The sequence below is a fragment of the Odontomachus brunneus genome, unplaced genomic scaffold (assembly GCF_010583005.1).
Source record: "Odontomachus brunneus isolate Ranch 3 - 2012 unplaced genomic scaffold, Obru_v1 Obru_scaffold_045, whole genome shotgun sequence".
In the NCBI taxonomy this organism is placed as follows: Eukaryota; Metazoa; Arthropoda; class Insecta; order Hymenoptera; family Formicidae; genus Odontomachus; species Odontomachus brunneus.
The window spans coordinates 1,167,174-1,189,552 of NW_022639495.1; the positions used below are offsets into that span (position 1 = coordinate 1,167,174).

General features: G+C 39.1%; 1 protein-coding gene across 4 annotated transcripts in view; it reads right to left on the reverse strand.

The window, feature by feature from the left end:
* Positions 1–338: 338 nt before the first annotated feature.
* Positions 339–22,379, reverse strand: part of LOC116844734 — a 214,224-nt gene continuing 192,183 nt past the window's right edge. For 3 of the 4 annotated variants that reach the window (XM_032816684.1, XM_032816683.1, XM_032816686.1), the window contains 2 exons: positions 12,365–12,502; positions 9,020–10,033 (listed from right to left, as the gene is read on the reverse strand). In XM_032816684.1, coding sequence (XP_032672575.1) covers positions 9,020–10,033; positions 12,365–12,502 — 1,152 coding nt within the window. Of the gene's footprint in view, positions 10,034–12,364; positions 12,503–22,379 lie in introns of all 4 variants that reach the window. The other variant, XM_032816685.1, reaches the window with a different exon arrangement.

Sequence of the window (22,379 nt, forward strand, 5' to 3'; positions counted from 1 at the left end):
AATTCTACGGTTGACTTTCGAACCGTTTAAGGTTAATTATGAGATAGAATGAAACGAACGCGCGTCGGACTAGCACTTTATAAGCTCTAAGGCTCGAAGCGAGCAAGTAGCCGACAAAACGGGCAAACTCACTAGCTGCGAGAAGCACAGTCATGTCGCTGCTTAATTTGCGTTAATTATTGTCATTGCGTAAATAATAGCTTTCTCTTGGCGAGAGAGTAAGAAAATAAATGGCTGAAATAAAACGACTTACCTTAAAATCTTCGCAGAAAGTGTGTTTCATTTTGGGAAATTTCTTTTGGGTTGGGTAAGAAAAATCTACACACACCTGGGAGGGCTTACTTTAAAAGTACTATATTTGCAATCCGTCTCGTGTGTATATTCTCTTAATAGTCGTATTGTAGATACTTTATATACAAATGTGTACACTCTGTACATTCCATTCTATACGTTAAACACGTGGTCTGTACACAAGCGGAGATTTCGAGTACTGGATCTTGATCTCTCCAAAATTACGTTCGTAAACGAAAACGCTCTTGCCTCCCTTATCTCTCCCTCTTCCTCTTTGTTCTTCCCTCTCTCTTTCTCTCTCTCTTCCTCCCTCTCTCTCGATTGTAGTTAACACGTGGGTGCGATTTTTCACGCTCTTCATCGGTATTTAATTGACTAATTTAATTAATTAGCGATCTGGTCGTGAGTATAGCGGTCTGCGCACGCACGATCGTGTTTTTCGGTCTCATCGGGGTATGTAATGCGCGCGCTTTTGTTTATGTATATGTGCGTGTGTGTATGTGCGTGTATATATTCTGCTACGCGTCTTTGCGGGTCATTAACAGCAGAAATGACACGAAGAGACACGTGAAGACGAATCACGCTCGTTTAACAAAGTATAGATATTGTCGGTAATACTGCTGCGTCGGATATGTACGACTATACATATGTACAGGCCACCACCCATGTATTCTTCTAGCGGTGTGAGACTCGATTATTCCGGTCATCCGAAAGAGATTTGATTCGCTCGATCCCGTCGTGGCATACATAGTCCGGTGAAATATGTACAATCGTTCCTACACTTTTCGCGATAATTGCTAAACAACACCAATGACACTAATATCAATGACAACATATACTTAGTTCATACAATTAAGAAGGCTGTCAAGATTTACAATCAAACGTAAGGAAAATGGCGAGTAAAAGTCAGACGCCGTTGGCGGAGCGTTTGCCAGCTTTTTAATGCAACAAAACTTTTATAGTGAAAACAATGTTCTTCGTGAAGAATGAAACTCTCTACCGACAGCGTCTGGCTCTTACTCGCCTATCTCCTTATATACTCTTCGCTCTAAAACAATAAATACGAACTTTCATCGATAAAGAATATTATTTCTGAAAAGTTCAGACTCAAAGTGAAAGAGTATTCTCATTTGTGTGGGGTCTAGAAAAAAGATCAATCTGATTATTTTAAACTCCCTGTTAAAGCTACAACTAGAGCGTTAAAAGTTAAATAAGGAGGTCATTCTATAAATAAGTAGACCTAATAATAGGCGCATCCGACGGATGAGCGATAAAGGCAGCGTAAAGTAGGAAACATTGTAATCGATACATTATATGGAACTGTAGTAACCGTAAGTTGGATTTTTCGAGGTCCAAGAAGCGAAGGAAACACGGGGAAGCATTGAATGTTACGTTTAGATATTTCACTTCGAGGAGATCTAAAGTGTCACGTTTGAAAACAGTCAATCGTTATTCTGGGTATGTGAAGAATGACTCATGGCTATCGATTTCGAGCCACTATCCCGCTCAACGCAGCAATTACGAATTATTAGACAAAGGAGCGGCGCATAACGCTGTTTGTTAACTGTTTCGAGAGGAATTAGCTACGTGGAAGAATAACAGCAGTGCAGCTGGATAACCTAACTAACTAACTCGATCTGACGGTCTGCAAATAAAGGACTCACTAAGGACGATGTGGCGGAAACGGCACAGCCGTCGTGCGTCGTTGCGCAATCATGCTCGCGCACGGTCATCATATTGCGTTATCATACCATAGTCCAATTTCAAACGCTTGCCCGCGGCATCCGTGCAGAAAATACGATCAAAAGCGGCGTAATTTCGGCTAATTAAGAGGATGCCCAAGTAGACAAATATGTCGATCATATAGAGACGTTAATATGATTAGGCTATTCTTTCTGTATTTCTCGCACGTATAAATTTTATGTAAATGTGTGCTGCTTTGTTTTATCATGTTAACAGGAGAGACATAACCATATATACATAGAAATCTTTCTGTAAACTTTTCGTATATTTTCAAACTTTTCTAAATTCAGCTATAAAGAAACAAAAATGTTTTTTTGAAATGTTTAACGGAGCAAACACACACGTTAAATAAGCAAACACACACGTGCGATACGAGCTGCAGAACTTTTGTGTGAAGTAAATATTTACGTGAACTCTGGCAGCTCGAGATAGCAGTTTAAAATTTTTTTTCGTTTCCATCACATATCGAGTAATCCTCCAATTCATTGTTGCACGTACGTTTAGTATATAAAATTCTGTAATTTTGTGCAGTCATGTAAACTGTGCAAAAAAATTTCAATATTCTGACGAGTTTTCCAGTACGGCATCCCCTTAAATCCCAAGTGCTGATTGTACATTCATTTTCACAATGAACATCTTGAACATGTTTCTTCCGATGAAGTTAGAAGCGCATCAAATGGTCGCGATTGCTAGCTACTTGTGACGTCAGATGTCTCGTGTATACTCAAGGAACAAGATTTTCCAAGTTTTCGAGCACTACTATTACGACGGTTGAACCTTGAATACTCTCCTACTAACACCTTGTCACGTTATTTTGACCGAATTCATTTTCGTGTACTGTTACTTCAGTTCCTGTCTTATTCGATTATTGAGAGACCGTAAGTATCTGGTTAGAAATTTATCTTATGATTATAATTAAGTTAGTTCCAATTATTTGTTTTGTATAAGCTAATGTTATAAATGTTCTAATTATCAACGAAATCCTTATTATTAACAATCTTTGTTATTAATAAAGTCCTGACTGCCACACTGCGTTATCACTTACGACCACTTATCACTTACCAAGACTCGATAACATCATTTTATACAAACCAAATAATTGATTAGGTTCAACCTGATTAAGGCACGTATTATAGAACTCTTTGGGTCTGATTCCTTTGGATTCCGATTGGAACCGACTCCAATCGGAATAATTGCGTTTTCCCCAGAAAAGTCAACAGAAATCTTAGAAATAACGGAATAATTCCGACTAGAGTCGATTCTTAAGAGTTCGATGATGCGCGTTCAATAATTGGACTGTAACTCGTTAACTGTTGTTCGTTAACATTGCGCAGATAGATTATATGCTAGAAAAGATGCGCAACGACACAGTTCTAATGATATTGTCGTTAACGATAGTTAACAAGTTACAGAATTAAGCTACAAAACTGTTGGATAAACTTCTAGTCAGGCAATGGCTCATAAACGTGACCACTCGATGCGTTTCTAACTTCGTTGGAGCAAATGTGTTCAAGATGTTGTATAAATGAGTATGCGTTCTCGTACATTTGAGGACGTTACGTCCTTACGTTAAATCTCACGTTTCTTGGCGATTAACGCAAGCATCATTTATCCCGCACGCAAAGTGCGTCCACGTATGAGTTTCAGCGAGTTTATCACAAGAGACACCCAGCTCTAGCTCTAGTAAAGTAAACGCCGTGCGCTTGTAAGTGTAATAATTCGACTCCCGATGAAATATTTATACTCTAATGGAGAAGTAAATGTGACGGGAGAGAGGACCGTGAACAGCTGCGCGCCAGTCGATCGGAAATGTGGATTGGGCACGATTGGGCGTGCGTGTGTTGTGTGTGCGTTACGAACTATAAATGCATTCCTTGAACTCTCATGTGTCGGATCGAACGCGCGCAGACTTGCACATTTCCGCAGAAATCATCACGTGGAAAAATAGTTTGCCTAACATCGTAGGGATTTACGCACCTTCTCGCGACCACCTCCACCTTCTCTTTTCTCTTCTTCTCGGAGGAGTCTGTCGATCGATGCCGCGTCGCGTTCCGCGAGGTATCGCCGAATAACACGATATATTATAAAAGGCTAGTACTCGCACTTTCATTTAGTAGCGATTAAGCTCGAGTCGCGATCGGATGGCAACACGATTATGGGTAGAAGTGTTGCTCTTGATTTTTGGCGTGAGTTTGGGATGAACTATTCGTTCTGTCCAATGAGAGGATTCGTTTCTCATCGGGAGAATGGTCCCACTGGACAAAGAGAGTTCACAAACTCAGCCCACAAGTTTACGGACACCTTTTCGCTCACGACCGTACGTGAAATTGACAGATTCACAGAACATCGCGCAGTAACTTTGACGTTGGCTCGGGCTTCTTCTATCACACCGATCGGTCTTAGAGAGAATTATTAAACGCCTTCTCCAGCACGCTGCACCGTGCCTTGCCGACGAAGAACTATCGTCTCGCGGAACATATAGTCCTGCTACGTGACAGGAATATGCGCTGATCGAAGAAAGACAGCGCTCTATGAATCCAGCGGACTTGGACTTCATCGAGCGTCCCTCTTCACGAGCTCGCACTGACACCGACAGTTTACTGGGGAAGGGAGATGACGAAGCCAGTGGCAAACTAATCGAAATAATTAGTCGAGTCTGACATCTCGTGCGCAAGGAAATCTCGCGGGCCACTTTACTCGCGTTTTTCCCTGCGGCTAAGTAGGAAAGACCGCGAGCCACCGTGAAAGTTTGTTTCCCCCTTCGGTTGACGGGTGATTAATAGCTCCCGATTCCCTCTCTGCTCCCGGCGGTGCTGTTGAACGAATGGAGTTTCGTTCCCGATATGTTACGTCCCATTAGGCCCGCGAAATTTCGCAAAAATTCGTCGGCTTTCCGGTATCGATAAGGCGTGCATTGTCTCGCAATATGCTGTCCCGATGCGAGTTTGAGAGAATTATTTCGTCGTTTCAAAAGAGGAGAACGCGCGCGAACGCGGTGACATTGCGCCAGCAGGAATCACATGGCATTGCTGTAAGAAAAATAAAATAAAAAAACGATAATCCGCGATCCAGGAACCCTTTAAAGCCTAGTATACATAATTATGTACATTCATTTTGAGTCTTGTCCAAATTTTTTATATCTTAGTTTAAGTAAAATAATTAGATTTAGTAAAATAATTAGATTTAGTAAAATAATTAGATTTAGTAAAATAATTAGTAAAATTTTTATATTATAAAATGATGATCGTCGATATAATACTATCAATATATTCTATTATTCTTAGGTTGAGCTATATTTTTCGTTTTAACCTGTGAAACAATAATTTTCTTGCTGAAGAAATTAACATAGCGGTTGTGTGCAGAGCAGAATCGTTGATGCTCGAAATTATGTAAAGTTTTTCACGAAAGAAAGTAAGCAAATCTTTTTTTCTTAATTTTTTATCGATGCCGAGTACAGGGTTGACTCTTGTATTCATTATCATGTGTGATTATAAGATTTTTTAAATTCTTTAGTTGGGGCACACGTGCTAACCTGAATCTGCATAATTATGTACGTCCAGAAAATCAGTCATAGAATGAATTTTACTAGGACCATAAAATATTTCATCGAGAGGATCTTTTAAGACTATTTTATAAGAAAAAAATTTTTTATTTGAACGGGATCGATCCCTGGCCTTAAAAGGTCAAACTGAAACTGTGGTAAGAAGCGAAGAATGTCTACGTATTGCTTCAATTTCCAAATTTTGAGGTACTCCTTTTATGACTAATGCGTTACGGCATTAACCCCACTGGCGTAATATTACTGCGCATCGTGATGTTCATATGCATATTAAACATATAGGGTGCATTCGTTTATACAGGGTTGTCGCAGATGATCGTTCGTTTACTCCATCAGCAAAAGCGACTACAGCGCAGTTTGTTGTTCGTTTATGCAGGGATACATCCTATTTATGCAGCCAATTAAAAAATCTTGTTTTGAATGCTCACAGTACTGTGTGAACAAACAAATATAATCTGCCATTTTAGGTATTAAATGCGTACGCTTTTCGCCTTGTATTAACAAATATTGAAAATGAGTTTGTTAAAAGTTTATTAAATGTTTATTAAAAGTTAAAAGTTGAAAGTAACCATAAAGGTAAAAAAAAATTTATTTTAATCGATTCTACAAAAGCGAAAATAATACAAGTTGTTATGAAATGAAAAAGCTGTTGTTAATTTTTGTTTGCGATTAAATTAACCTAAAAATGCACACCTCTCAAGAGTGTAAATTGAAAATAATCTGTAGCACATTTAAAAATTCTGAACTTTTTGTTAGCAATTTTTTTCTGTTAGTAATTTTTTGTAATTTGTTTTTATAAATTCGTTTCATGTCCAAGTTCCGCTGCAGTCGTTCCCGACTATAAAATGACTTTGTCTACAAAATTGATATGAATTTATATATACGTACATACATACACTAGTATAATATATATAATATTATAACAACGTGACGTTTACTTTAAAACTTTTAAATCAAACTTAAAACTTTTTAACATTTATTTTTCATTTAAACTTTTATAACGTATATAATATAACTTTATAACATATATTATTTATTTAAACTTTTAAAATATCAATGAAAACTAAATAGAAATAAGTGAAATAAACAATACCATATCATTTAATATTAGCAGCTCTTTATCAGAACTATCAGACCATAAATCAGAATCTAATAAGCTATCACTGTTTATTAAGTCTATATGTTAAGTCTAAAGGAATAATACTATTCATGTCATGAATATGTACTATATTTATTTTAATTTTTGAATATCAAATTTTTTAAATAAAATATACTTAAAAATATAATTGAAAAAACAATGAATACCTTACAGATGTTTTTATTTGGATGAGGTGGTTCTCCCAGTATTCCCATTCGAAGATACGATTCAATACAATACGAGCAGTCGTTTACGCAAGAGTCTGTTCGGTAAATTACTTTACGTGACTAGCAGATGAAAGACGCAGTGGATGCGCTAACCGCTGCATAAACAAAAGCACCCATATAGCTGAAAGAGAAATCGCGAAGGAAAATATTAACACGTTAACTGTCGCGATTCCCAATGATCGTCCGAAAGTTTAATCAATGTTTAAAGAAGCAGAGACACAGCCAATAAAATTTTCCTCGCGCTCTTATCATTTACCTGATTTCATTCGCTCTCTGATGGCCGTATGTTCATAATTTATTAGGTGCAATTAGTTGCAACTTATACGTAGATTAATGAGAGACGCGTTAGCATTTATAACGTCACCAGGGCATTCAACGTGTTAAAATAAAATATTAACATAGACGAATATATACGAAGTGTACATTTCATATTCAGGAGTGTGAGTTCAAGAGCAGAAGTATCCTTTCATTTTCTCCTGGAATTGACAGCGCGTCTCTCTTTCTTTCTTTCTTTCTCCTTTTCTCTCTGTTTCTCTTTCCCTTTCTCTCTCTCTTTCTCTTCTCCACTTCTGCACGCCGCGACTGTTTCAAGCGACTCGATTTAATCGCGCTTAAGTACTAGCCCGAAGTCTAAGCAACGATTCTTTCTCGTTTTTCTTTCGCGTTTTTTCCCCCGTGTTCTCGTTTTACTCGACTTGTTCGTCGCGCAGATAACGTGAAAGGCAGCGATTGTCGTCCACGATGCTCACGTGGCAAAATACATACATGGCTGTCGCGAGCGAACGATTTCCGATTGTTCCGCCGTCGCAAGTCCGTTCGCGTGATATTGCCAGTAGGATGTCACGCGCACTTACCTGAACCGGCCCCCGATGAGTGCGCGTCGCGCTCCCTTATTTTTGTTTCCTTCATAAGGATAAACAAAGCAGCGCGCGTTTCAACCGCGACTACACAGTCATTACCGTCTACCAAGATCACACACTAGTAACGTATCGCAAACATGGCTATATACATGATTGATGTATACCCGCGTCGCTCAGGCGACGACACGTCGAGATACGCCGTGCTCGAGAGGAAAGTTCGCTTTCTTCCCCGAGAAAAAGACGATGTCAACCCGAGGCGTGCACGTACGCGCCACCGCACGGGGATGTCATCGCGAACCTGGTCGTCCATAGAGTGAACTATACGATAAAGCAAACACTAAAAAGGTATAGAGGCCCCGATCTCCTGGTCCAACGATCTCTCCGTCATGTCGATCGACCTGACGACGCATCGGAGGAAGCCGAGGGACGATCTAGTGCCGTCCAATGAGCTCTGAGTACCGACTGTCCTCCTCGACGGTCGGCCGAACCTCCTCGCAGCTCGATTAGGCCATGTCCGATACACAGGGTCCATGCCGCATCGCTCGAAGGCACTCCAAGTGGTCGACGATCGCCATGGCGGTAGGTGCGTGTGTGAAGGACAGCCGCAGTGCTGCCAGGATAAGGATGGTGTTCTGCACCTGAACACGGGTACCCGGAAGCCCTCCGGCGGCCGCAAAATCGGCAAGTCGTGCAGCTTTAAGGCCGCCTCAGCTCGCCACGGTCTTGAGACTAGAGACTCGCCAGCTGTCATCCAACTAGTTGATTGCGCAGCGAGAGGACCATCCGGCCGGGTGTCTGCGTTGGCCGAGTTGAAGCAGGCTGCGTCACTTGTTATTGATCTTTCCAACCTAGTTGGATCAGAGATGGACGTTTCGATGTTTCCCTCTGCGATCGGATGGACGTGAGTATGGTCCGCGGTCTCGAATGACCTGGTGTTCCTCAAAGATTCGCGCTCGCAAGGATCACCGGCTACTGGCGGCTTTTCGCACGATCTCCCGTGATCGGTCGCGTCGCGACACGTGGATCAGGAGGAGGAGTTCGCTTCCACAGTGGAGCTCGTCGAGGCGTCGTCGTCGAGGGAGCTCTGCGTGGCGACGGTCACTTTGTTCCCATTGTTGCCGCGAGTCGGCTGATGACGATCGTTCGCGTTTTGACGGGGATGGCGTCTCTTGTAGGGCTCCCAATCCCCAGGACTCCGACGTCAGTGCGTCGCGATCACGTCCGGGGCACTCTTCGTGCTTTCTATGCTGAAAGGTCGCCTTTGGTCCACCTCGATAACCGCCTCAGCACGGTACCGCGGATCCGACGCAGGCTGCGGCTGGCCTTTGGGTATGCTGGCGGAGTGCTGTGAGCTGGATGTGGTGGTGTTGCTGGAGCCGTGGCCAGACCCGTACATGGAACTACCGTACCTCTCGCCGGAGCCTACGGTGATCTGTCGCGTGAGCTTCGGCGATTGTCGATAAACACTGGGCTCCCTGCTGGGTTTTGGGCTCTGGAACCTCTGGTACGACGGATAATCTAATTGTTCCGGATACTGGCCGGGCTGCGATATGGGCAGTGGATAGCTAGACTCGTGCGTCGACCAGCCGGGTGGCGCTGGTATAGGATTGTGCTTTGGACAGATGCCCATGCTGCCGTCCCGCCCACGAGACGCCGGACTGCAGCCGGAGCATTGAGAGATCTGCTGCTGCGAGCTCTGCTGGGAGCTCGACTGTGACAGCTGAGCAGTCTGGTGAGACCGCTGCGGGCTCTGTTGCTGCTGATGATGATGATGGTGATGGTGGTAATGGTGATGATTGGTCCCGTTCTGAGAGCTAGGCGCACGCACGCCGAAGGTCGTGAAGCCCAGCGGCGCTACTGCGTCCGGCATTCGTGGCTCGAAGAGGCTCTCTCTGGTCTGGCAGCAATTGTCGCGCATCTCCGGCTCCTCGCTGGTTTCTTGTAGGCGCTCCTGCGTGGCGTTGCTCACGTTATTGCTCTGGTGAATATCGGTAATGTCGCCCGCGTTATACGCCATCTCAAGGACGAGGTCTTTGGTGTATTCCTGAGGTATCATCGTGGTCGGTGGCATGAGTTCCTTGCTAGGCAAGACCTCCAAGCTCGGCGACTCACTACCGCGATCGTGCAAATCCGTACGGGAGGTCGAGATTGGACACGGTGTCGACTTCCGTCCCAATTCGTCCAAGCGGTTCTCTCGGGATTGTCTTATGTGCTCCTGCAAGAAAACGCGGAAACGATACGCAGGGTGAGTAATATGGGCACGGAATTGATTCAATCTATACAACAGCAAACGATGTGCTTTCGTTTAGCTACATTTATCGGCAGTAGTCAACTTGCGGAAATTGTATTTGTAAGTATGAGAGGCGTTTAGAAAGAGTACGTGGTTTAATATAGAGACAACATGACATTTTTTAGTTCAATCTTAATTATAATATTTCAAAACCTTCTTTTATTAAGATATTTCGTTAATAAATCCATTTTTTTAGCAATCTTATAAAGTTTTGATAGTATATTATTGTAAACACGATCTATCCATATGCAATAAAGAAAGATTGACCATATTGAATTTAAAATAATGGAAGTCAAAATTAGCACTTTTTACTTATATCGCAGAGACGAAAATGACGGTTTCTGATAGCACGTTTCTAATTGTAGCCATAAAACTACTTTTACGGTTCTAATGAAAAACAGAAAGATAATAAAAGAGACTTGTAAAAATATTATTACAAAACGACAAACCCTTAGACACTCTACTTTTGAAGGAATTGATATGTAAAGTATATAATTTCTGATAACAATTATATAACAGCTAATTTATGGATCTGGCAACATTGTATACAAAGGTAGTCAAATGTGCAGTTCATATCCTGTTCAATCTAACAATCTGACAGATGTGACGTTGTTATATAGCGCGGACAGTCTCAGTCAAAACTATATGATATATTAATCATTAAATTTCTGATATATTATTATCGCGGACGAACTACTTTAAGGTAAATATAATAGTATAGAGCGATTTGTTAATTAGTCTTCATTTGATATTGAGTTAAAGTGCACATTTCGAGTTTTGTTTGGTGGCATCACCGTGTCTTCAGTCTCCAACCAGAGAATATCTGTGACTATTTGACACTATTTGACACTCTCTTTGGTCGAATTTGGCCATCTCTGTATTAGGCCGCGTACTTTCGAATGTGTATTGTATAAAGGGAGAAGATTTCACGTAATCTTATTTCGCGTAATCATGTCTGCGCATAAATACGAAATAATTGTTTACGCAGTACAGTCGATAAAGAGAGCACGCAAACTATAACCTTGTTGGTTTCAAATAACAGACATTCGTATAGCTATTTTCGTTCCATTTCACGAACAATCTCTTGCAAAACACAGAATTTCTTGCCGTATTCGCAGATAATTATCCCAGTTATGAATAAGATGGATTTTTCTCAAGAAAAAACGTATGATTGGATGGCAAACATGTAGACGCAGAAAATAGCATGCATTTAATTAAATGCATTTGGTTGCATGAAATCGTAATCTCTCACTTCACGCGCGTATTCGGAAACACGTTTATTTCAACAGGACAATTAACAATTTCACTATTAGTAATGCCGCGAAACATTTTGCAACGCACCATTTGATAGGCATATGTGATTGTTGTCGAAATCAAATTAACCCGCAAAATAAAGTAGGACGTGTAATTAAATATAACTAATTTAGCTAGAAATTGTGCGTAATAATGTAATAATTAAGCCGACCTGTACGTACATACGTACAGAAACTTGATAATAAAATAATTTATATTTCGTACGATACAAATGTGATATATCCCGAATGGATGTGTTGCGCGTATTGTGATAATATATAAATAAAATTGATGTTCAGACGTTCATATTGGTGTAAATGTTAATTGAGAAAATGTGATTATCGTTAAACACATCTGGAACTTCACTGCATAATCCAATAAATGATAACATCATACTTAGTGTCTTGTTGTGAAATAAACCGCGTTTCTCTCTCTCTCTCTCTCTCTCTCTCTCTCCCTTCCTCCTCGTTTCCGTTATCGAGAAAAGTTCTGGGAGAACGATGGAGAGAGAACGTTCCGGGTGAAAACGCACCTTTGGAAAAACTGACGGGGCGTTTTCATGCTCACTCACGCGGATTCGTCGGGATAAATACGTCTCCAACATTTCTCGAACTTTAACGGCAGCCAATAAAGACGCCGGATCATCGAAGCAACGTCACGTCAGCGAGGATCTATAAACTTCGCTGCTTGTCGCGAAAGTGCGCGGTCGATTTTTAATAAAACAATCCACCCCTCAGTCCCTTCGTAACGAACAATTCTATACAAATAAGGGTGAGGTATTTACGGATGGGGTACGCCAAGATAGGCGGAACCCTCCACCTCGTGGAATATCCCCTGACGAAATATAACACGAAACCTTCCGCCGTATCTCCGCGGAGACCTCGTTTCCCGATCTTTTTCGTTTACTGAAACCGAGAGCCACGGCGGAGCGAGTTTCTCGTTAGGAAAATAAAATTCACTCACCTGGATAATGCGATGATCGCGGACGAGCTTCCGAACGCAGTTGAAGACGAAGGCGAAGCTCATACCAAACATAATTAGGGAGAAAACCACGAGGATTATGACGATGTGCTGCGAATCGATCAGTCGTGACTTCTTTTTCTGCAAAGAGGGAAATTGAACGTACCTTCCATATTCCTGTCGTCCGCCGTCTATTACACAACTAGTATCTACTCTAAAGAGTCATATTGACGTAAAATCGAGAGCGCATGAAATGCGAACATTGGAAACAAATTTCGAATCTCTCTCTTCGATTCTAAATTAACAGAAATCATATTTGCCCGATTTACTTCTTATTACACTCCCCTTTCAGCATTTACCTTCAAGAACATTAAATGATATCACGTGATATTACGTTAAAATTTATATAGATAAACGCGTACATATAACATGTACTTAAAGGACATGTTATAAAATACATTTAGTGTTACAACTCAACGAAAACATTTCAGTTTTCTCAAATAGTTTTCGATTTATCTTCCTTGAAGCCAAGTGATATTCCCTAATGTTCGAAGTTTCTCTACAGTGAGAAAAAAGTGGTTGAGTTAATGAAACTTTGCTCGAACGAACGAAATTCGTTCAAGTAAAAGTCGATTGAATGAGTTATATAGTTGCTGTAATGAGTTATATATCAACTGATTCAATGATGGCGATTTGGTCAGTAACTATATTAACGCAATTTATTGTTACACGCGTAATTTGTTCGATAGATACGATATGACCGCGGATTTCGTCGATCTACCTTTTTTGTCTTGTGTATATGATTGTATTGTGTATATGACTGTATATAGAAAGACAGCATTTATAGATAATAATGTGTTCAATATTATCTCAGGTATATATATTTATTCTCAAGTATTCCTCGAATGAATAAGCGCTCATTATATAAAGAATATTCTTGTACCGAGAACATCTTTATTGTTGATATGTTAAAAATAAGATTAATGTTAAAATGAGATTATATGACGTTAAACAAAGATAAACCAAGATAAATATAGTCAAATTAACGCAATCATTTTCTCATGGAATATTACAATATTAATATTCTATGTTTATTAATATTATTAGTCTACAATTCAGACGAACATAGCCAAATTAACACAATCATTTTTTTATATACAACTAATAATATTGATATTTTTGCTTACATATGAGAAAATAATTATTATATTAATCATTAATTTTATTATATTCGTCTCGATTGAATTTATTTTCATTCAATGCCATATAATCTAATTTTTTTAACATTAATCTTATTTATAATAAATCTTTATAATAAATCTTATTTAACATTAATCTTATTTATATGTTATATATTAATTTTAACATTAATCTTATTTTTAAAATGTCTACAATAAAGATATTTTTCAAACAAGAATATTGTTTTTTCTGTATAGAAACGTGAAATTTTCTTCATGTTTCTTCTTAGACTTTTTCGTAGCGAGCGTGGAATTTCATTCTGACACAGATATCAGATTACGGCAAATCGAGATTACGTTGTTCGTAACGCACGTGTGCACGATGATTTTGATGTGTTACACTAGTACAATTCCACTGAGTAATTACAGATGCTACATAATTCGTGGCGCGATTGCACTCGTCACAGGGAGCTTTATTTGAATCGGACGACAGAGAGAAAGCGGGCGACGCAGAGTGCAAGGGTAGCGTGCTAATTATCGTTTCGTTCCGGCTAAAGCTTCTCTCCGACTCCCTTCGATACAATGTCGTCTCGAGATTCACATACATTCGCCGATGTAGCTCGATGCGACACGCCGAGCATCCCTCTTGTCGCTGTCTGCAATGTTTATCGGCTACGGAAGCAACGTGTTAAATGCCTTCGCGAAATTTCAAGAGAGCGTTACACATTACGCAGAAGGGTTCGAGCGTAGACATAGGAGAGAAACTTGCGAAACATCGCGACGCGCAGAATGCACAAAGCGAGGAGGATCGACGCGATCCGTCTTCGTCCTCGTCTCCTCGTGCTTCTCGCGTGCCACCCTTTGTCTCGTAGAATGGCGACGCCGCCGCGGATTTCGCCTGTTTGCCTCTCGTTTACTTAAATGGTCGCAGCGCGAGTATCGAGCGTGTCGGGACACTAGCTGACATGTTACTTTATATCGTGCGTATTTAATTTAAGTACCACAGTACAGTTAAGTAACGTGCACGCCCGCGCTACTAAGCGCATTCCCCGACGTCGCTCCGGAGAACAGTGTCCTGGAAACAAAGAGGGAAGCAATATTTTTTCTTAATGATCCTTTTTTAATCAAGTGAAGCTTTTCTCTTGAAACATGTTTTAAGAAATGGTTTTTATACGTAAAATTAGACCCAGTTTGTCACACTGAGCACGTTTTTGACCCCGTTTAATTTTACATTACCCGCAAACTAGCGGAATGAGAACTCCCGCTTCACGTGCAAGAAAAAATTATCATTCATGGGAATATGAGGTTTAAACACAATGGAGCCATTTTAATTTCCTGTCGTATAACATAAAGGAAGGTGAAGTCTCTGGGGTGTTAACTTCACCGAATTAATGAAAAGCAAATTAGCAAAATAGAGATCTAAAATAAAGATGACCTTTCCTCATATATTTCCGTTTTTATATTAAATATAGTATATAACAAAAGTTTTGTGTAAGTAACTTATTAAAAGTTTTGTGTAAGTAACTTATTTATTTTTGACTATGTTATATGCGATAAGATTTTTATTGTCAAACTTTAATCACGAGCAAAAAAATCCTGATACAATTAATCTTTGTAACAATTTTAATGAAATACGCATTGTATAACAAGTTAATATAGCAGAAGCTTTGAACAATCAATGATTTTATTCACTTCTTAAAAAAAATGATGTATCTTTGTATATCAAAAAATTATGCTTTTTAAAAAATTTAAATATATAATATTTTTTAAGGATGCAAGTATTAACAAAAAATTCTGAAGCTTTCAATTTCTTAAATTTATCTTCGAAAATCAAATTTATCTTGAAAAGTTACAAATTTTTATGTAAACTCAGATTTTTATCGTGTTTCTCTTTGTATTTGCAATAAAATGAAATAATTGAATAGATATATTCGCGATTATTTCTACATATAATTCTATTCTACAGACTTGAAAGTATATATTTATTATTTTTTTATAGATTTCTATCAGCATTTTTACGGAATGTAAATAAGCGAGAATGAGAACGATCCTATGAGATTAAGATCCATCAGATTAAGGTGCTTAAAACATGTTATGTATAAAATGTGTTATGTTATGTCATGAGAGTCAAATCTTGTCTCCCGAGGTGGTTTGTTTTTCTTGAGATTTGTGAAAGAAATATCCCAAAATACTTCTATGAACGTCGTTAATGTTGGTCAGAGACACATTTAAATTGTTTAATAAGCGCATGAAGATATCACAGATGGTGCGAATCATCCATCACGAGTGCTGGTATGTGCGTTAGTAATCTCATATTGCTGAGAGCAGTTGACCGGAGGAAACCCGGCGTGTGCGCGCGGAAAGTCCCGCGGGCGTGCATTACGCGACATAATGTATGCAAGTCACGTTATGTATTCAATGCTTACACAGTGATAACTAATTTCAACGGACCGGTCTTGCGCGACGCCGACACGGAATAACACTCGCTGACATTATTGCTACTCGTGGATCCAGCCTGGAATGTGCCATTAAACTGCGGAGTAATTTATATCGGCATCACATGTTGTCCGCTGTTGTCCGCCAGTGCTCACATGGTGGCTCAAAGAGCTCCTCGCTACCCTCTTCTTTTGTTCCTGCGTATATTTCCTCCATCGTCCCCGGTAGTCGTGCTATAACTTCCCGGCGTTTGTCTTTCGCGCACACCGCCCGAGCTGAAGTGGATGCTCCAACAACGAAAACACGTCCGCCCGACACCAAAATGCTTAACGCGACGGAAAATCTGTCTTGTGCCGACGTACAATAAATGTTTGTGACATAAGAATACAATATATATTATTTCGGAAATCTGACGTGCGCGTATGTGACAGTAATTCTGAAGTACCTATTTGCGCATTTAGGATATTTAGGAAAGCAGCTACGTGTGTGTGAATGTATGTGTGTGTGTATATGCGCGCGCGTGTGTGCGAGCGTGCGTGCGTGCGTGTGTGTGTGTATGTGTATATAGAAAATTATATATTAATCTTTTGTGTGGTCCTATATCGAGTCTGCCTCAACACTGCGTTTCGTTTCTAGTCGAATTTATAAAAAACAATATTTTATACAATCATCATACATATCAAGAAAATACTGAATACCGACATAATGCAGCTTTCGTATTTTATATTGCTTTTCTATTTGGTTTTATAAAATTGCAAATGTTTATATAGAATGAGAACAGAAATGCCAACGAACGGTGCAGTATGCTATATTATCTAAAATAAATCTAAAATTATCTAATTTATTTAAAATTATCTAAAAATATTTTGTAAATACAACTTTTTAACATTTTTTATATAATTTAGAGTACTCCGCTGATTTATTGACACTTTGTGCTTTCACTCTGTGTAAGCATCCGCAATATTATACAACAAAATATAGAAAACCAATGTAAAATACGAAACTATATTATATCGGTATTCAATATCTTCTTGATAGTATTCTCGATATAAATAAATTATTGCACGAAGAAAAAAGTTTGGTTGCAATGAACGCGTTTTAATTGAAACAGAAACGAAATTTCAGTAAGATTTTTATGATTCAAATTGGTTCTAAGAACCAATGATTCTAAGTGATTTGGTTCTAAGAAATTTTGCTTCTTTCAATAAAAAGAAACGATGGTTTGTTTATAAGAACCAAATTCCGTATTAATACAACTAAATGTTTCCTTCGTATGTAAATACATTATTGCATTGCATATAAATGCTGAAATATTGAAATAAATACAAATAAAAAAATCTTGGAATGTTAATTTCTTAAATTTATCTTCAAGAGTCAGATTCATCTTGAAAAACAAAAAATGTGATATAAAAGGCTTTGAGATTAAAAATAAAAAATCAAGAGCTCCAAACGCCTGAGGACCGTTTATTCTCGCATTTGTAAAAATTGCTATTGTAAACAATATTTCTGCACAATAAATTTTTGTGTTTGATTCTTATAGGCACTTCTTATATTTCTTGGTTTTTCATCTTGAAAAGTTACAAATTTTTATGTAAACTTAGGTTTTTATCGCATGTATTTACAATACAACACACGATATTACCGGTAGAGAGTAAATTTGCGGATTGTCCGAGAAGAAAAACCGAAAACAATTCGAGACGCGCGAAGGGTCAAAATCTACGGTGAGAGTACGGTTTCATAAAGAATTCATAACAATTATTATACGTATGGACGTATTAGCGCGCCATAAAATAATAGTAATGTATCGATGTCAAATCGTATCGAAATAGGATCCTCGATAATAACCGCGATACAATTGAACTCCAAAACGATACGTGACCAAGGTATGACTGCATCGTCGCGTAATACGATTGCACGCTGCAGCGCGGTGCATTCTAGGCGCGTCCATCGATCATACTTTTATTAGCGAGAGAAATTTTTTTTCTCTCTTTTATCGGCTGGCCAATACGTCGCGCGAAAAATGTTCCCGCAAATCGGCGGCAGGGAGAGACGACGTGACAAGCCGGGACCGCAAATCGTGCCGAGAGACTTTACCGACGCGAGCGGGCAGCAATTACGGGGATCGTACAGTTATTAAGTCCCCTTCCTGTCGCGTCGGAATATGCCATTATTATGCATCTCGGTGGTGGGATTTTTTGGCGTTATTCCTAAGTCGCTTTCGCGCATCTGCCTCTCTCTCCCCCTTCCCCCTCCCCTCTTTCTATCTCTCTCTATCTCCTTTTCCTCCTCTCTGTGCCTTTCCCACACACTCTTTCGCTCTCACCTGAAAGAAGTTAAGCCAGAAAGCCACGTCGTCTCGTATGCGCGCGGACGAGTAATACAGTTGAGAAGGGAGAGCGAGAAGAGGGATGCACCAAGTGGATGCTTCCTTCTGCTTCCGCGAGCCTGAGTGGTTTATTGTTGTGCTCATACGCCCGGAATCATTGCACGTTTTCATGAATGCGCCTACACGCCGCTGTGTATAGTGACAGGCCGCTGCCGCGCGCAAGTGACAACTTTCGTCGGTTCCACTAGCGCGAAATTATATGATAAGCAACGCAGACTCCGGTTTAGCGGCTCCTTTTGATATAATTGCGTGAGTATTATATCCAGCGTAGTCAGAGACTAATGAAAGAAAATCTGCGCCAGTAAGTAAAATTTTCCGATAACGAAAATATCCGCTTTTTTGATCGTAGACAGAGAAAATATTTGCAGTTTTAAATATTTGAAAATTTTGCAATCTTTTACCATACAGAATTATGACCGAAGTTTGTTTAACAATGCATATTTGTTTCAAAATTTTACACATGTTGAATTTTTAGAAAATTTATCCGCGAAATATTGTGCAGTTAATAATGATTTTCTAAGAAGAGAAAACTGAAACTGAAATTTACTCTGCAGAAAATATTTCTCGGCGCCTACTTATTGAGATTAAAATTATAATTACAACTGTAAAGATGATTGATGGGCGTTATCAATTTATTTAGTCGCAATTGCCCTCTACATGGAATATGATCTTCAAAAAGATCTTTTTGTTTCTCTATCTCGTTATAAGGAGTTATATTAGTCGTAATTCACGAAACGTTTCCAAAAGTACGTTATCTTTTACCTGTGTTTTCTGTTCCGTGATCGACATTGCCTATCGTACGGCAACGAATGCACGGATTTATGGTGATTGGTGTCGATACGGCTCGAGCGCATCGAAATACGTTTCGTTTTACCTCGCGATCTCCAATCTCGCAAATTCACTAACGCCACTAACGCGACGTGCCTTTCCCGCACGCGAAAGTAGTCTCGAGCTTGCAAAGAATCCGACATGCTGTAGCCGTGGTTGGCCATCCTATTGAAATATCTTACTACGTGTGCACTCACGAGCGCGTAAATTCTTCTCGTTATGAATATCGACATCGGAAGCCGCGAGAACTCGTGCAAAATGGTGCATTGTGTTACCAGCTGATACTGGGCTGTGTTTTTATGGGGGAAAATTTGTAGTATTTGAGCAATAGAAATTCTTGACCACGTCGACTGCCAACGACGTTACGCGAGAGATAAGGTACGAGAGTTATTCTAAATATTTCCGCTATTTATGGCATCGTATTCGACGTTCGTAAATGCCAACATTCGCCCCGTAAATTCCGATCGCAGGATGCTCCGTTGAATTATTAATATATGAGATTATGTTTTTGCATTCGCGCGCCAGACGCGATAGGACTTTTGCGGAACTCTGTCACGCGGTAAAGAGACCGTAAACATACTTTCATGTATGATAAGCTTCTCAAATTAATGTAAACTAATTGCTTCTGTTGATATTAATCGTAAGTGACGTAAGTTACACTTTGCTTCTATATCGATCAATATAATAAAATGTATTTTGATGTATTTCCACTCAAAGTCCCGACTAGATCATAGTGTTAGTACGGTTGATCTAAATCACTTATCAAATTTGTATAAGGTAATGTCATTAGGTACTGATAAGTCACCTAACACATGATAATAAGGACTTTATTAAGGATTTGTCATCAGATCTTACATCATTATCAATTCCCCGTCAGATCTTCATGTAGAGAAAAATTATTAAATTAATTTAAATAACTTAATTAATTACATTAATATTTAATTATATTAATTATCTTGTGTTACAAATAAAAACCTTGATCATTTTGTTTAATAATAAAAAAAATCTGACATTTTTCATCGCTAACGTGGTCTTATTTTTATGCACCCCCGTAATATTCTCATTCAAATATTTCACTGTCCCGTGAAAGGTCACATGTCTTTACTGACTACAACTTTACGTATTGTTTGAATTCACGATTGAACAAAAATTGATGAAGCTAACGAATTTTAACAATATATTCATAATTTATGCTTATAAATCATTCTTATAATTTAGCAGCTTATAGAAGCTTTGAAATCAAAGAGAGAAAATATAGAAAATAATTTTTATTAAAATAATTTTGATAAATCACACCTATGACATATGAGGTTAGCTACAAATGGTCCCTATTGGATTTTAATAAAACAAACCGTAATAGGGAGAATGATTAAAATCCCGAGAATTCCGAGAAGATTCGATCAATGTAACCTTATAAGATAATACACTAAGTTCATGCATTACGATCTTAATGTAGATCTGTGATGGATCTAACTTTTACAATTTTACAAAAATCCTTCTTATTCAACTCTCACCATATCATTACTACACACAGATATTTTTAAGTATTAAGATTTAAGGATTACTTTAAATTTATTAATTAATTCCTTATACAATATCAGGAATTAAAATTCCTGCTCGGGATGTCCTGCCCTTTAATGATAATTAATAATTATATTCGATAAAAATTGTTAGAAATACAGAGCAATGAAGATAAAAACTGCACTTGATGATATTGATTTATGAATTGAAGCCCAACAGGAAGTTCTGCTCATAGGGCGCAGTACCGAGCTACATATGTAGCACGATGTGTTAGTAAATCTCTGTCCAGATTAGATGTTTCATGTTTAAGTTTGTAGAAGTGTGCCATTCATTAGAGTGTCCCGCGACAGCGGACACGTCGGACGCGCCGTCGCAGTGCAACAATGTTTAACGTCAACAAGTATCGCACATTCACATGCGTGTTTCCACATTGGGAACTCGAAGTTGCACGTAATATCGACTGCCTACCGTAGTCTATATAGACACAGTCTAACTAGGCACGCTGTTTCCCTGCTTCTAAACGCAAATCCCGAACGGTATTTCACGTACGCGACTTCGTTCGGTTGGCTGCGGGCACAATCGCGTTTCTTCTCAAGTTCTTCGGAAATATCACGCTTAGTGAAAAAGAGCGGCCAAGCCTTCATAAGCTTTTAGCCCCATTTTGTGGCAATCGAAATTTTAAATTATTTTTTTGATAAAATTCTAGCTCTTGGTGGGTAGATTAAAGGTGTATAAGTGATGCGCCTCACTATTCGGGAGAAAGTGGTCGAAAAAGAAATTTCAAACATATGACGCTTATGGCGATCCATATAAGCATTTTATCAGAATACTGTTAAGGTTTCTTGCAGTTTCCCTTACTCAACAAATATTTATAATATTGGTAGTAAGTCAGCTGTAGACTCGCTAAGGGTGAGTTTTACTAAGCTCCGATTGACTTAATCATCGATTAATTCCGTTGTAATCAGTAAATAACTTCGCCAATTCTATTAGGAATTAATAACAGGATTAATCGATAATTTAAGCTAATCGGAATTTGGTAAAAGTCACCCCAAATTAAGAAATATTATTAGCATTTATAATCTGTATTATGTTATTGATAGAGACTTTCATGCCATTTTTTGCACATTTCCTATACATTTACTGCAAGGATCCTAACAATACCATTTATTTCGACAGAATACGTATTTTTTTAGACTATTTCCTTTCAAATAGTGAAGCGCATCACTTTGATATTTATGTCTTTAATCTATTTATGAATAGTCTTATAAAAAAATTATTTAAAATTTCGAATGTCGTAAAATGGGATTAAACCTGATCGCGCTCTTTATGTTCTCTCGTCCGCGTACTCCCATGCCGACTGCCGGCCCGTAAAGCCAGTTTTGACGAGATTGGATGGTTTCACGCGCTGAGTCGCGCTTCGATCGCGGTCGCTTCCGTTTTACGCGTCCGCCATGTCAGACAGCGGGACGAATTAATATTTCGGGACTCAAAGCGCGGCCATTTAATTAAAGCCGTTCCACCGGCCCGGCATTGTAAAGTTTTTATGCATACAATAACATCTGCAATGCGAGACGTCCGTGTTACGCGCGTCTCCTTTGGATCTCTTGTACTTGGACTTTAACGATTGCCAATGAAAGAATATGAAAGATCGTAGACCGGAGATGATGGA